Source organism: Syzygium oleosum, unplaced genomic scaffold, assembly GCF_021117445.2.
Source record: "Syzygium oleosum isolate NSW1041296 unplaced genomic scaffold, Sole_v2.1 Sole_v2.12, whole genome shotgun sequence".
Taxonomy (NCBI): Eukaryota; Viridiplantae; Streptophyta; class Magnoliopsida; order Myrtales; family Myrtaceae; genus Syzygium; species Syzygium oleosum.
The window spans coordinates 4,951,749-4,964,430 of record NW_026607496.1 but is presented as its reverse complement, the minus strand read 5'-3'; the positions used below and the strand labels follow the sequence as shown (position 1 = coordinate 4,964,430).

At 40.5% G+C, this 12,682-nt stretch overlaps 1 protein-coding gene across 1 annotated transcript; it reads right to left on the bottom strand.

The window, feature by feature from the left end:
• Positions 1-1,880: 1,880 nt before the first annotated feature.
• On the bottom strand, positions 1,881-11,912 carry LOC115672264 (calcium-dependent protein kinase 13). The gene is made up of 7 exons (XM_030594033.2): positions 11,232-11,912; positions 6,415-6,558; positions 6,031-6,183; positions 4,965-5,080; positions 4,716-4,883; positions 2,637-2,867; positions 1,881-2,550 (listed from the first exon to the last, which is right to left on the bottom strand). Exons 1-7 carry the CDS (start codon positions 11,854-11,856, stop codon positions 2,401-2,403), a joined length of 1,587 nt encoding a protein of 528 aa, XP_030449893.1. The 5' UTR covers positions 11,857-11,912; the 3' UTR covers positions 1,881-2,400.
• Between the last annotated feature and the right edge of the window lie 770 nt (positions 11,913-12,682).

The window sequence follows — 12,682 nt, the reverse complement described above, 5'->3', positions numbered from 1 at the left end:
GTTGACTATCTATGCTATGAAATACATTTGCCTATAATGATCAAAAAGACAAATATCATTACGTGTAGGACTTTCCTAGAAGGGATAATAACACAATGGTCTATGAACTTTGGCCAAATGTGCAATGCAATCCCTGAGCTTATAATTTATTCAATGTGGTCCCTGGACTTTTGGTACATGTTCAACTTGACTATATGAAAATATTCAATGTTGTCCTTCTAGTAATTCAAGTTCATGGACAATATCAAATATTTTCACATAACTCAAGGACTAAATTGAACAAAAAGTCCAGGAACTACATTGAACAAATTGAAAGTTGAGGGACCGCATTGCACATTGGGCTACAGTTTGTGGACCACATTGAACAAATTAAAAGTTGATGGACCATTTGTATCATTTTCCCTTCCTAGAATTGAAATTTCCATTGCCTTTAGCCACGTTTTCCAGAGGAAGCATATATGTTCTTGCACAACACATGCTTTTACCATCAGCATTATCATTGCTCTGCTGAAGTCAAGGGGCCACAAGAAAAGTTCAGTGCCGGCTGCACCTTCGCCTTGGAATTCTACGTTTGCGTGGGGGACATGCTGTTTCCACTTCTTCGGGTGCTTTTTGACTAATCGGATTAGCAGATGTCGTGCGTTAGCTAAACAACTACTCAAGTCTCTGCAAATCTGGTTCATACGCGAGATTGTCCTGGACGCTGAGTCACGTACGAATTTCACCTCGAAAATGAGACGATCGTGCATTTGAAGATATTGCAGATAGGCATCCCAAGGAGCTTGTCTATACCGAACCTAAATTTGCGCGGACTGACTTCACAAGCAAAAGAAAGGGAGCATAAACGTGCATTGCAAAGGTGATCTCTGCGATTTCACCGGACTGATCCGCGTAACACGGCATATAATTCACGGCACAAAAGCCGAAAGAGGCTTTTAGCAATGAAAAACATCGTTTCATGTTGGCATATTTATTCGGTTCTTCTTCTGAATCGGGGTCCTCAAGCCTTGTTACTAAGTTAATGAGGGAATAATTGCATTAGCGTAAGTAATCGACAAATGGGATTGAGAGAAGTAAACATGCTTTGGCTCATTCTCACGAAGAAGATGGAGTTCAGAGAAGTAGTCCATGGTGCGTGTCGAGACTTTAATAATGGCGATCGGTTCCAAGTTAGGGTTCCTCCGAACCAACCTAACATTAACCACTTCCTTTCTTTCTTGATGGGTAAGTTTAACAACTGCGTTTCGCTTGAGAATTGCACAAATTCTCACCGAAGATGTTAATGGGTGAGGCTTTGGCCCAAAAGATATTGTTAGTGGCAGGCCATTTCGTAGCAAAGCCCACCAGAGAAGCTGGTGAAGTAAAGATTCTTTTGCTTGCCGACCGACCTATATCGACACCGATACTCCGACAATGGCCAAACGAGCGAGTCATGAGGCAATGTCTTCAAGTAGGTTTATCTCGCTCTTTCGAACTAGGCGTCTAGATATAAAGGGTAAGTTTCATCATGCGGAGGTCTACATCACGTTCAGCACTTTGAAGAAGATGAGCACTGACATTAACTGGACATATGACCTAATTCCGCTCTGTGCTAGACCACTATCAGTCGGTACGGATAGTCTCGATCCCACCTTGTCTGGTCTCAAGGTGAATGTCATTTTCATCGCATAAAAGCAACGCATGGATGGTTAGTTTTTAATTGAACAATTATTGAACGCAATCTGTCCACCCAGCATCTCTTAATCAGTGTTCTAAGTACCAACCAACTAGGCATCTGATTGCGCCGATGAAGCAAAATTCGAGCAGTATTAAGCCTCTCCATCGAAGGAGCCGATGATGAGGCTGAGGTTGACGGGAAGAAGAAGATGAGAACCACTCAATTTGGCAAATCTCTAAGTCCCACTCGACGATGGAGGATTACAACCACTAGTCCAGGAGCATAAAAAGGGTCAATAAACAAAGTGCCTCTTTTTCGATCTTTACAACGTTTTGGCAAATACTATAACATTCCCCCATGGGTGGAGCACTTGGAATGAAGTGGACTACAGATACTCAGCACATATTCTCTCGCCACTAAAATACACTAGGCCACTAGAGTTCGCCATCATGCTCATCAACCAGAAACAAAAAACAGACAGCTGACGTGGTTAGGAAGGACAGGATCATACAGGCCCATACCTTAGCAGTAATGGCTACAAGGCACTGCACGCTCCGCAACAACAAACATCTGCACGAGCATCTTAGATGCACTCGGCCCTTCATGATACTCGTCTGCAAAAGGGCTCATCCAATCAACGCCTTGGAAAATAATCACAAAAGGATCCAAGTCTACGATGTATAGGAAATGATCCAAATCTGCTCTTGTACGGGTAGAAGTCAATGTCAGCCTTTTGTGTCGATTCACTCGACTCCCAAGTTTAGAGAACCGTCTTTCATCAACTTCAAGCTTAGGCTGTTGAATCTCCCTCTCGAATAGTGACGAGAAGCTTTTCTCCAGTCTGTTCCCGTTCTCATCATTGCAGCGAATTCTTCATAGCTAATTCTCCCGTCCTGCAGTGACAGAAGATCATATTAGAGCAAGTGTTCAAGATTAGAAGCTGTCCATATGCAGTTGAATAGTTCCCGAGTCTCTTGACCTTGTCCTTGTCCACTTCCTGGAAGATTTCATTAGCTATGTCACTACAATCATCTGCCCCATCTTCCATTAGGGATTCTCGTAGCTCATCAGGTTCAATGAAAGAATTGCCATCCTTGTCAAAGTAGGAGAAGGCTTTCCGCAGATGTTCATCATTTGCCATCCTCTGAAGATGGAGTGAAACAGCAAGAAACTCTCCATAGTCCAGAGACCCTTTGCCATTAGCATCCACCTGTTTCCAACAAGCTTGCTCGTTCAACGCGTAATAAGACATATAATGTATTCAGGGATGATGATTGAGAGAAGTATGTCACTCCTTTCAAGGAAAATGACATTGCATGACCGGACATTTAAGCAGGAGTTGAAAACTAATCAATATATCAAATGAGTACAATTCAAGTAAACAAGCAGGTTAAGAAATGATCATGGTTTTATTACAACTGAAGTTTAACTTGCCTTATGGTCGAAAAGGATAAAAAAGAAAAAGCTTAACTTGCCAGCATGAATTCCCTTAAGTTAATGTTCTCCATGGCATAATTCCGTATCAAAAGGTCAAAACACAACAAATGTCTTTTTAGCCAAGCCATGTAGGATGTCCAAGTGCAAAATCGGAATAGTAGCTTTTCACAAGTCAAAGTATCTTGGAAATCATAAAATCCAAAGACGAGAAGAACTAAGAGCAGCAGCGTTTCAGCACTAAACCTTCTTATGTAGAACAGAATAGAAAAGACTAAGGATCAGTGGGGACGATTAGAAAGTCTAAAGGCCTGCCTTTTAGTTGCAGGTGAATCTCTATCAGCTTAAACAAGGGATTTTGATGGTTGCTGTTCAACCATTGGTTGTGATTTTTACATAGAGAAACCACTTATTATTACACTTAGCTGCTTTTGGAAGACAGATGCACTCAAACTGTCACCTAAGGTTAATGACCTGAAAGCTAATGCCTGAAGAAAATCGTACATTTATGGAAAATCAGGCCTCCACAAAAGCAGTGAATTCGCTAAGCTTCCAAAAATCTGCTGGTAGGGCTGTACTGAATGAATTCCCAATATCCCTTGAACTTCTGTTTTACAATTTTATTTCGGTAAATAGCTTTTGGTGATATCGGCACTGAGACTAGAAAGTTTTTCATGAAAGTGGAAGTGGTTCATACCTATTGGTGAAACTTGACAAGAAGGGAAAGTTTGTCCCACACTTCTTGCTCACTGTCTCATGTCCACAATGGATCCAGAGACGAGAACCTCAAATTATATCTTTATTGGTGATAGACTAAGAGCGCTTTACCTATAACGCGTTAAATCTGTTATGCTTTTACCATCCGCCGTGTATGTTGAATATCCTATAATTCTCACCCCCAGCAGTTCATAATGGCCGACCTAATAATAAGAATAGTATGCATATTTAAAAGGTAGACCAAGATAGTCTTAAATGATGAGAACTATCATACCCCAGAAGAAGCCGGACTAAGTTCCTAGTAAATAAGCAACGCATTCAAAACCAGACGGATGTGTGAGCCTAACAATTTGTGTTTCAACTGGTTCAACCCCGGTATGACTGGAAAATGACATCTGGAGATTAGTTTACTGGTATATGTATTTTTAACCTTCGAAAGAAAATATTGCCTCATAAAGTTTCTGAAATTGTACTAGTTCAAGTCCCTCAGTACTCTCAGATTTCACTTTTTGCACAAGGAACGACTCACTCTTATGCTACACAATTAAATGTCTAAATATTTTGACAGAATTAAAGGATGTCAGCAAAAGTGGCCCAGCTTCGACCCTGCCATGTTCTCCACTATCTTTTTAGAAATGTCAAATCCAATCAAACTTGGTCGCTACTTTGCTGGATTGAACACTTTCTGAACCAAATAGAAGAAATAAGAAAACAAACTGGCCAATTCAACTGGTTGAACCGACTGGTCCAGTATGGATTCGGAAACATTGGTTCCTAGGTCACCATGCCTCCATAAACAAGAGAAACTAGCTTGTAGCATCATTAAAGATGATGAAATAAAACAAATACTTAAAATGTTGTCCAATCAGGTAGTTTTACAACCAAAGTAGAGATCAAGTACACTCACAGCTTCGATGAGCATCTGAACTTCAGATTCAGCAAGATGAGAACCAAAATTTCTCAGCCCAGCTTTTAATTCCTCAATTGAAACAATACCATCATCATCAGTGTCCATCTTCTTGAACAATTCTTTTATGTCTTCAACTTCTTCAGCAGATAGGAAATCAGCAATCACCTATAACAAGCCCATCCATCTTACTCGCAAAAAAACACTAGAATGAAGGAAAAATATATCAAATAGGAACATCCAACTAACCCTCAGAGCCTTTCTTTTGAATCTGTTCATCATGGAAAACTGTTTTAACCTTGATTTGACAACATCTCCTAGTGGGACATTAGGAGCCTTCTTAGCATTTTGGAGCCAAGGGTGCTCTGCCAGCAAGACAGCGTGTAAATAACAACTATCAAACTCTGAGGTAGTAAGTTACCACACCATAGTTACACTATACAGTATGTCAAGTGTTACCCAAGACATTGACTTTATACTATTTCTTTCCTGCACAGCTCAGCTTTTAACAGTGAGATATGGCAATTCAGCAGTACCATCGTCTTTAGTCTGAATAAAATCAATACCACATGAACTTTCGTCACAACAACATTGCATTAGGAAGACATCTTCTAAACCCCAGATGGTGCGATGAAATATTGCACAATGAAGGAAAATTGGCAACTTTGACCAAAATAAAAGGAAAAATGTTTCGAAGCATGGTGCTGGATTTGAAGTTGAACTTTGAATTAACAAGGTCAACCCTAACCAAAATCTACAAACTACATAGATAACCTAAACACAGAGTTGTGCAATATATAACCGTTGGAAACAAAAGACATCCGAGTTAAAACTTCCCTAAATAAATCGGCAACCTTTATACTTTATCATCCACCAGAAACTCCCACTTACATTCATCTATCTATTCTTGCCCCATTCGCTTCCTAAAAAGTAATATAGTAGTGTGAAATTCACAATAACAAGCTTAACCTAATGCTATTTAAGTTCGAGCCAGCAGTAAAATCCAAGGAACGAAACCTACTGCGATTTTTGTTTCTGCAGATACTCGTCACCTATGCAGAGGCCTAAAATGAGAAACTCTAAGAAAGTTAGGCAAGAGTTGGCAGTGGGTCCTGAGGATAGAGAAAACTTAAAGATCTCTGTTTGGCATTGTACCATCGAAAAATGTACAAGATTCGAGCACGCAATAACTAGTTGAAAGGAGCTATACATACATATCCCTACAGAAAGACAAGCAAAGGCCCAAACGAGAGAGAGAGAGAGGGGAGGGGGGGCGAATCAAGTACTAGAATATGTTTCGAAAAGAGTGGAATACCAAGTACTTGAGTAGCAGTTAATCGAAGCTTCGGATCCGGTTCCAACATTTGCCTGACTAAACTCTTAGCACCCTCTGAGACACTTGGCCAAGGATCCCGTTTAAAATCTATTAATCCACGTAGGATGGCCTGTGCAACACCTTGCTCAGACTCTGCATCACAAGTGCACTTTTAGCAACCAGACAGCACTTAAAATGGGTATTGAGAGAATTATAAATATAATCAATGAGAGGAAAGGAGTATGCAGAATCTTGAGAATAAATAATTGAAGGCACAAAAGTGCTTAGCGATTAAAAATCAAAAGCTAGAAAACACACTTGCCACCTGCCTGTGATATATTAAACCCAACATAAAAACAGATGGAAATCACTGAGGAATATTACCGGCCCAAAATGGGGGAACCCCACATAACAGAATATAGAGAATGACACCAGCACTCCATATGTCTATCTCTGGCCCATAATTCCTCTTGAGCACCTCCGGAGCCATGTAATAAGGACTCCCAACGATCTCCGAGAACTTCTCACCTGGAATATTAGGAATTAGGAACGTCTAGAACAAGTCTATTTCAAATAACTACAATCAATAAAAAGATGTCATGAAAATCTAGGCAAGTTCAAATTGAAGGGCTTTCTAAGTTGTCCACAGCTTGACAAGTTCAGCAATCATATTCTTTTAATTTAACCGCCATATTGTTGCATTCAAATCCAATTAAAAAGAAAGTGAGGGTACAGATTGGGGAGAGAGCGAAATTATTAGAGGGGACTTTTTGGTGAGATCAACTCTTTCAATGTTTGAACTGATGTTACTCAATTAGATGAAGGAAACGCCAACCCACTTCCGAGCCAAAAACTCCGGAGATTGAACTAAATTCGTTGGCTGAGGGCAGGTTCAGTTTTGAAGAACATAAATTCCTGCGTGACAAGATCTCTAGATGCAAGGGGAATGGGCAGTTTTGTGATCTTTATCATAGAAACTCAAAACAGATTTCTAGAATATCCATGACTTCATAAAAATAGGTCAATCTATCAGAAATTGCATTGCCTTGACTTTAGGATCTATAAACTGCATTTTGCAACAAACATTACAAAATGCAACCAAATCATAAAGTAAAAGACAGAATACCTTAGAATCCACCACAAGAAAAGTAAAACCAAATGAAACAAAATTACAGGACACAACTGCACCAGTACCACAGTATATCAGCATTGCATGATTGATAGCAGGCCAGATAAAGTAATGTCAAAACACCCTGATAGAAATGGGGGATGTACTAAATACACAACCAATGAAACGAATCGATTGTATTCATCTTGTTATGCTACATAAAACAAGTCACAAGGGACTGGGAGATGAAAAAGCTAGCAAAAGCAAGGAGAAGTTAGATGGAAGCCAGCTAGAGGAAGATGGGATTAGAGATTTATCTGGAGATACTATATGACAGTTGGGACTGCAGCTATGCTGATTATTTTTTGATAAGAGTGAATATGAGAACCAGCGCAAAAGAACCCCACTTCTATTTCAAGGAGCCAACCAGTAAGGTTTTGATAACACAGGGCGGCTTGCATTTATCTGAGGGCATTAGTCGAACTGCAAGATTTGGATACCCCGTTTTATCAAGGGAAAAAAAAAGCAAAATCACATGTCCAACACACAGAGTTCTCCAGTAACCTTTAAACTATATTACAATGATGCATCAATCCCGAAGACAGCAATTACCTGTCACAAGTAAATTTTTGAAGAAACTCAAATATGAAAAGGAGTAGCATATTTATATTCAGAAGAGACCTATGCCAAAGTCATGTTTTCTCTGACTAGATAAAAAACAGTCTAAAAGATGAGCAAAAGTACCTAATCCGTTAGCATAGGGAGAATTTCTCCATCAATATTCTCGATAAGCTCATGCTCAACTTTTAAAAAAGCAAATTTTTGATTTTCAGAATACTCTTTGACCCAGAAAACCAAATTGGATGATTCTATAGTAAAAATTTCACTGATAAGCAGATGCTCTCCTGATCAATTGCCCACTGCAAGGAAGTAAGACTAACAGATGCGACACAAGCGATACATTTATCTCGTTGAACTCAACCTAGTCAGGTTCCGACATCAAGTAGTTACGATTTGCAGCACAATTCTCCACAAACTTTCTGAGTCAAGTAACAGAAAAAATTGCAACTCTTTTATCATTTGAAAATAATTGACAACTACAAACATGACAAACCCATATAAATAACATCTATTGCAAAGTGCATACCAGCACACACTTGGGACAGGAAATAGAAATGTTAAACATCAACAAGGCAAAATAAAACTCGATGGTATACCCAACCATAGGTATCAAGCTGGGTACCTACCATATGCTGGAGAGTGAAATGAATATTCACAAACGAAGCTGCACTGGTATACACATGAAGCATTTTCTCAAGAGAGCATGGCTAAGGAACAGTACAGTTATTGCTCCGTGGACTCATAAAAATATCAAGGTTCTACAGTTCAGACATCCTACACCAGGCAAATAGGACACCAACATGAGATACTTCAAAGATGATTCGTAGCAGAGAGCTCTAGACAAAACTTAGCTTGGTACAGCTGAAGTATGACACTAAACTTAAGGTATTTTAAGAGTCATTATCTTATAAATAGCAATTCAATTAGAAAAGTTGAAGGATATGCTGGTATTTGAGTTTGATGAACAGCACAGCTCAAGTGAAGTAGACATTTCCTTTTCTTTTACTACTATGTTTGGATATGCGGAGGAAAGAAAAATTGGAGAGCAAAACATAAAAATTTGAATTTCACTCCTTTTCTACACACAAACTTTATAATTTTCTTTACATTCCACCCAACTTTCATCCCCCCACATTCTCTCATTTCTCAAATATAGCCTAAGTGAAATAGCACAGAGACGGGGAGACCTCCCACTCAGTCTGTAAGAAATCAGTGGAATGGGTAGAACGAACAGAGGAAAAATTTCAAGCCCCGCACCAATTAGATTTATTTCTTACCTCCACAAGTTTGATTGACATACAGAAATCAGATTTTTTTTCTTCTATTCAAAAAGGTTCGACGAACTTAATCCTATCAGAATGAGATCACGAGTGAAGTCAAGGTCACTATGATCTGACAAAAATGTTTCTTTTTGATGAAATCCTTTATTATATACCAAAACTAGAAAAAATTATCATCTATATTACTACAAACCAGAGTGACACTGATAGAAACTGCACTTCCTTTTCCCCCGGCCCAGCTGAAGAAGTTATAATTGAGTCTAACAGTTCAGATTGATCAGAGATACTCCGGCATTGAAAGTCCGGGCAAGAAGCCATTCTTTTTCTTCCTATTGCCATTTTCTTTCCTGAGCATGCTATTAGCAGGTCTCATATCTCAAGAAACCATATATTTGGAGACTGTTCTCTCCTTGAAAAACTCAACATCCACCAATTAGCAACAAGTTTGTTCATTCTATCCGTACGTAGATTCCTGATATGCAAAGCATGCACCAGAGCTGGGTCGAAAGGTGAAATTGTGAGATAAGACACTTTAGGTGCTTGGTACACGTACACCAAAATTTCGATCTTATTTCTTTTTTTTTTTTGGTAAGGACGATCTTATTTCTTTTGATCTCTGCTGCGTGACCAAAACCAATTAAAAGACATTGATCAAAGCCAGTTTGACTCCATATAAACAAAGCACCTAAAACAAATTAGTCAGTTCAACATAAGCAATATGATCATTATCTGTTGTTAAAGACTAATAAGTAGATATGCAATCAACCAGAAAGCTGCCACCAGATCCTAATAAAATGCTAGACATTGATCCGTGCATCCTCTATGCAAAACCACTCTAATCAGTTGACATGATAATCCGGTTATCGTGTCAATGTCATAGCTACTATCGCACTTAAGAATCTCCTTTTTTTAAGTACCAAGCACCTTGGGCTACCACAGAACCAATTAACAGCATGGTATTTTGAGGTCTAAGTCAACATCGTGACAATGTTGACATAAACCTAAATGGATCCACCTAGAAAGAATAGGTTTTAAAATGTCATCAAGAAAGGGTCCTCCAATTAGGAATGTATAGCCAAATAAGCGATACAATTTAGTAGGTTCATGGCTGGGTGGACTCCAGGATGAGCAATAAAGAGCATAGGGTAGGTTCAAAACTCCAAATAATATAGGCGTCATAGGTGTAGGGTATGTTGAGGTCATACTTACTCTTTACCCACTCTACACCCTTTAAAATACGATTACTAAACTTAAATGTGTGCATATGCATTTAATAACCATGATATATCTAAATGAACATCCAACATTATGCTATCTGAATTGCTACAGAAGTAGAATTAGAGATATGAATGTTATGAAGGTGGAATTGGACAAAAATCATATAAATTGTTTTTCATCTTGCTGTAGTTTTGCCTCTACTGTTGTCGTGTTTATTCTTTTGACTGAATTTGTTTTATTGGTTTTATGCTCCCGTCTCCTGTCAACAGAAAACACATACTCGATCCTGTGATTAACTTCTGTCTAAGAGGTTAATAGACAGCAGATGCATAGAAACTTTACTTATTGATAAAAAAAATCCAAAGGAAAAAAGATACCACCCTAGTTCTTGCGGATTTGATAAGTTCCAAAGTGGTTCCAAGAGGCCAATGATGGGTTTCTAGGTAAATGCCAATTCACCCTGAAATCTCCACACCAAGAACATATCAGAAGTTTCGTTCTTTTCATATCAAAGACATTCATTCCTATGAGATTCCTGTACAATACATCTTCGCTCTAACCTACTAAATCAAGAGCATATCTGTAGTTTTCCACCCCGTGTCAAAGACATGTGAAACTTCGGAATATAACATAGCAATTTGTCAGAAGATTTGCAATTAACATAAACACATCCAAAGAAGCACAATAGCGGATCATTTGCCAAGTGGTGACAGGGCTATCAGAGCAACAATTCGAGGAGCTTGATTTCCTAGAATGCGGGAAGAATCTTCTGAGTATAATTTTTTTTCATCCGATGTAATCAAGGAAGAAGCATTCTTCTGAACTGCCAAGTCTAGCTCGAAAATTGACAGAGGTGCTGTTTCTAGCGAAACACATACTACATTACTCGTGTAGATCTCCCAATGGCATATGAACAAAGTATGCTACTTTTCCCTACATCCGGGGTGCATTGAATAGCAAATTGAAGATCTTACCTGGCTTGAAGAATATGGACAATCCGAAATCAATGGCCTTCAGAGGCGAATTCTCCTTCTTATTAGCGAACAAGAAATTCTCCGGCTTCAAGTCCCTGTGTATCACCCCGTGCTTATGACAAAGCTGCACCACCTCCACGATCGTCCGGGTGACGGCAGCCGCGGCCCTCTCCGTGTAGTGCCCCCTGGCCACGATCCGATCGAACAGCTCGCCCCCCTCGCACAGCTCCATCACCAAATGCACCGCATTGTCGTCCTCGCACGCCTCCTTCAGGCTCACGATGCTCGCGTTCCGGGGCAGGTGCTTCATGATGGCCACCTCCCGCCGCACGTCCTCGATGTCCACGGCGGTCCGCAGCTTCCGCTTCGAGATGCTCTTGCAGGCGAGCAGCTCCCGGGAGCCCCGGTCGATGCAGAGGTAGGTCACCCCGAACTCCCCCCGCCCGAGCTCCCGGTCGATCAGGTACCTCTCCTCGATGTTCTCCCTGGGGACGCCGGCGAGGACGGTGACGGGGGCCGGCTTCCGCCCGGCGCTGGAGTCGCGCTTCCCGTGGTCGTGGCCCGTGAAGTTCGACTTCACGTCCTCCCGGGCGACGGCGGCCGGAGATCTGCAGCAGTTCCCCATCCCCGGCGGCAATGTGGCCCCAAGGTCAGATCCGAGCAGCCCCTTCCCCGGCGAAGAGGAGCCGCCGCCGCCGCCGCAGCCAACCGGAGCAAAGCGCAAGCTAGGGTTTCACATTCCACGAGGGAAGAAGAAGAAGAAGAAGCAGGCAGCTACGGGGGAAGCTATAGAGGAGATCGTTCGCTCGCGGAGCAACGGCTAGAGAGAGAAAGAAGGATGGTAGAGAGAGAGAGAGAGAGAGTGAGTGAGATGGAAGTGAGCGAAGTAAGGTGAGAGAGTACGGAAAAGTTGCAGGAGCTTCAGATGCCCTCCTCTCCCCTCTGGTGATAGAGATAGAGAGAGAGAGAGAGAGAGAGAGAGAGAGAGGGGAGTACTTCGCTACTTTGGGAAATAACAAAATGAAAACAGAATAAAAAATGAATAATTATAATTATTTTATTTTATTTTATTTTATTTGAATTCCGATATGTTTATTTTTTTTGTTTTTTTTTTTGAGGAAATATTCTCTGACCCTGCGACTTTTGTCGTCTCTCGCCGGGGGCGGAAGGGGCAGGCTCGTCTTTGCGCCCCGGGGCTCGCCGCAATTGGGGAAAAATCATTTTTCCTTTTCCCCCGAATGTAACGAATTATAAATAGATTCCGCGGAAAAAGGGGGACTTTTTTTTTTTAAAAAATGAATATTTATTGAGGGACCAAATTTTAAAAACAAAAAAAATAAAATAAGCTTCGATTCACGGTGCATTTGATAACTATTCTGTTCCCGAAAACAATTTCTACCCAGAAATGATTTTTTTTATTCCGTTCCCGAAATTAATTTCTAAGCATTTGA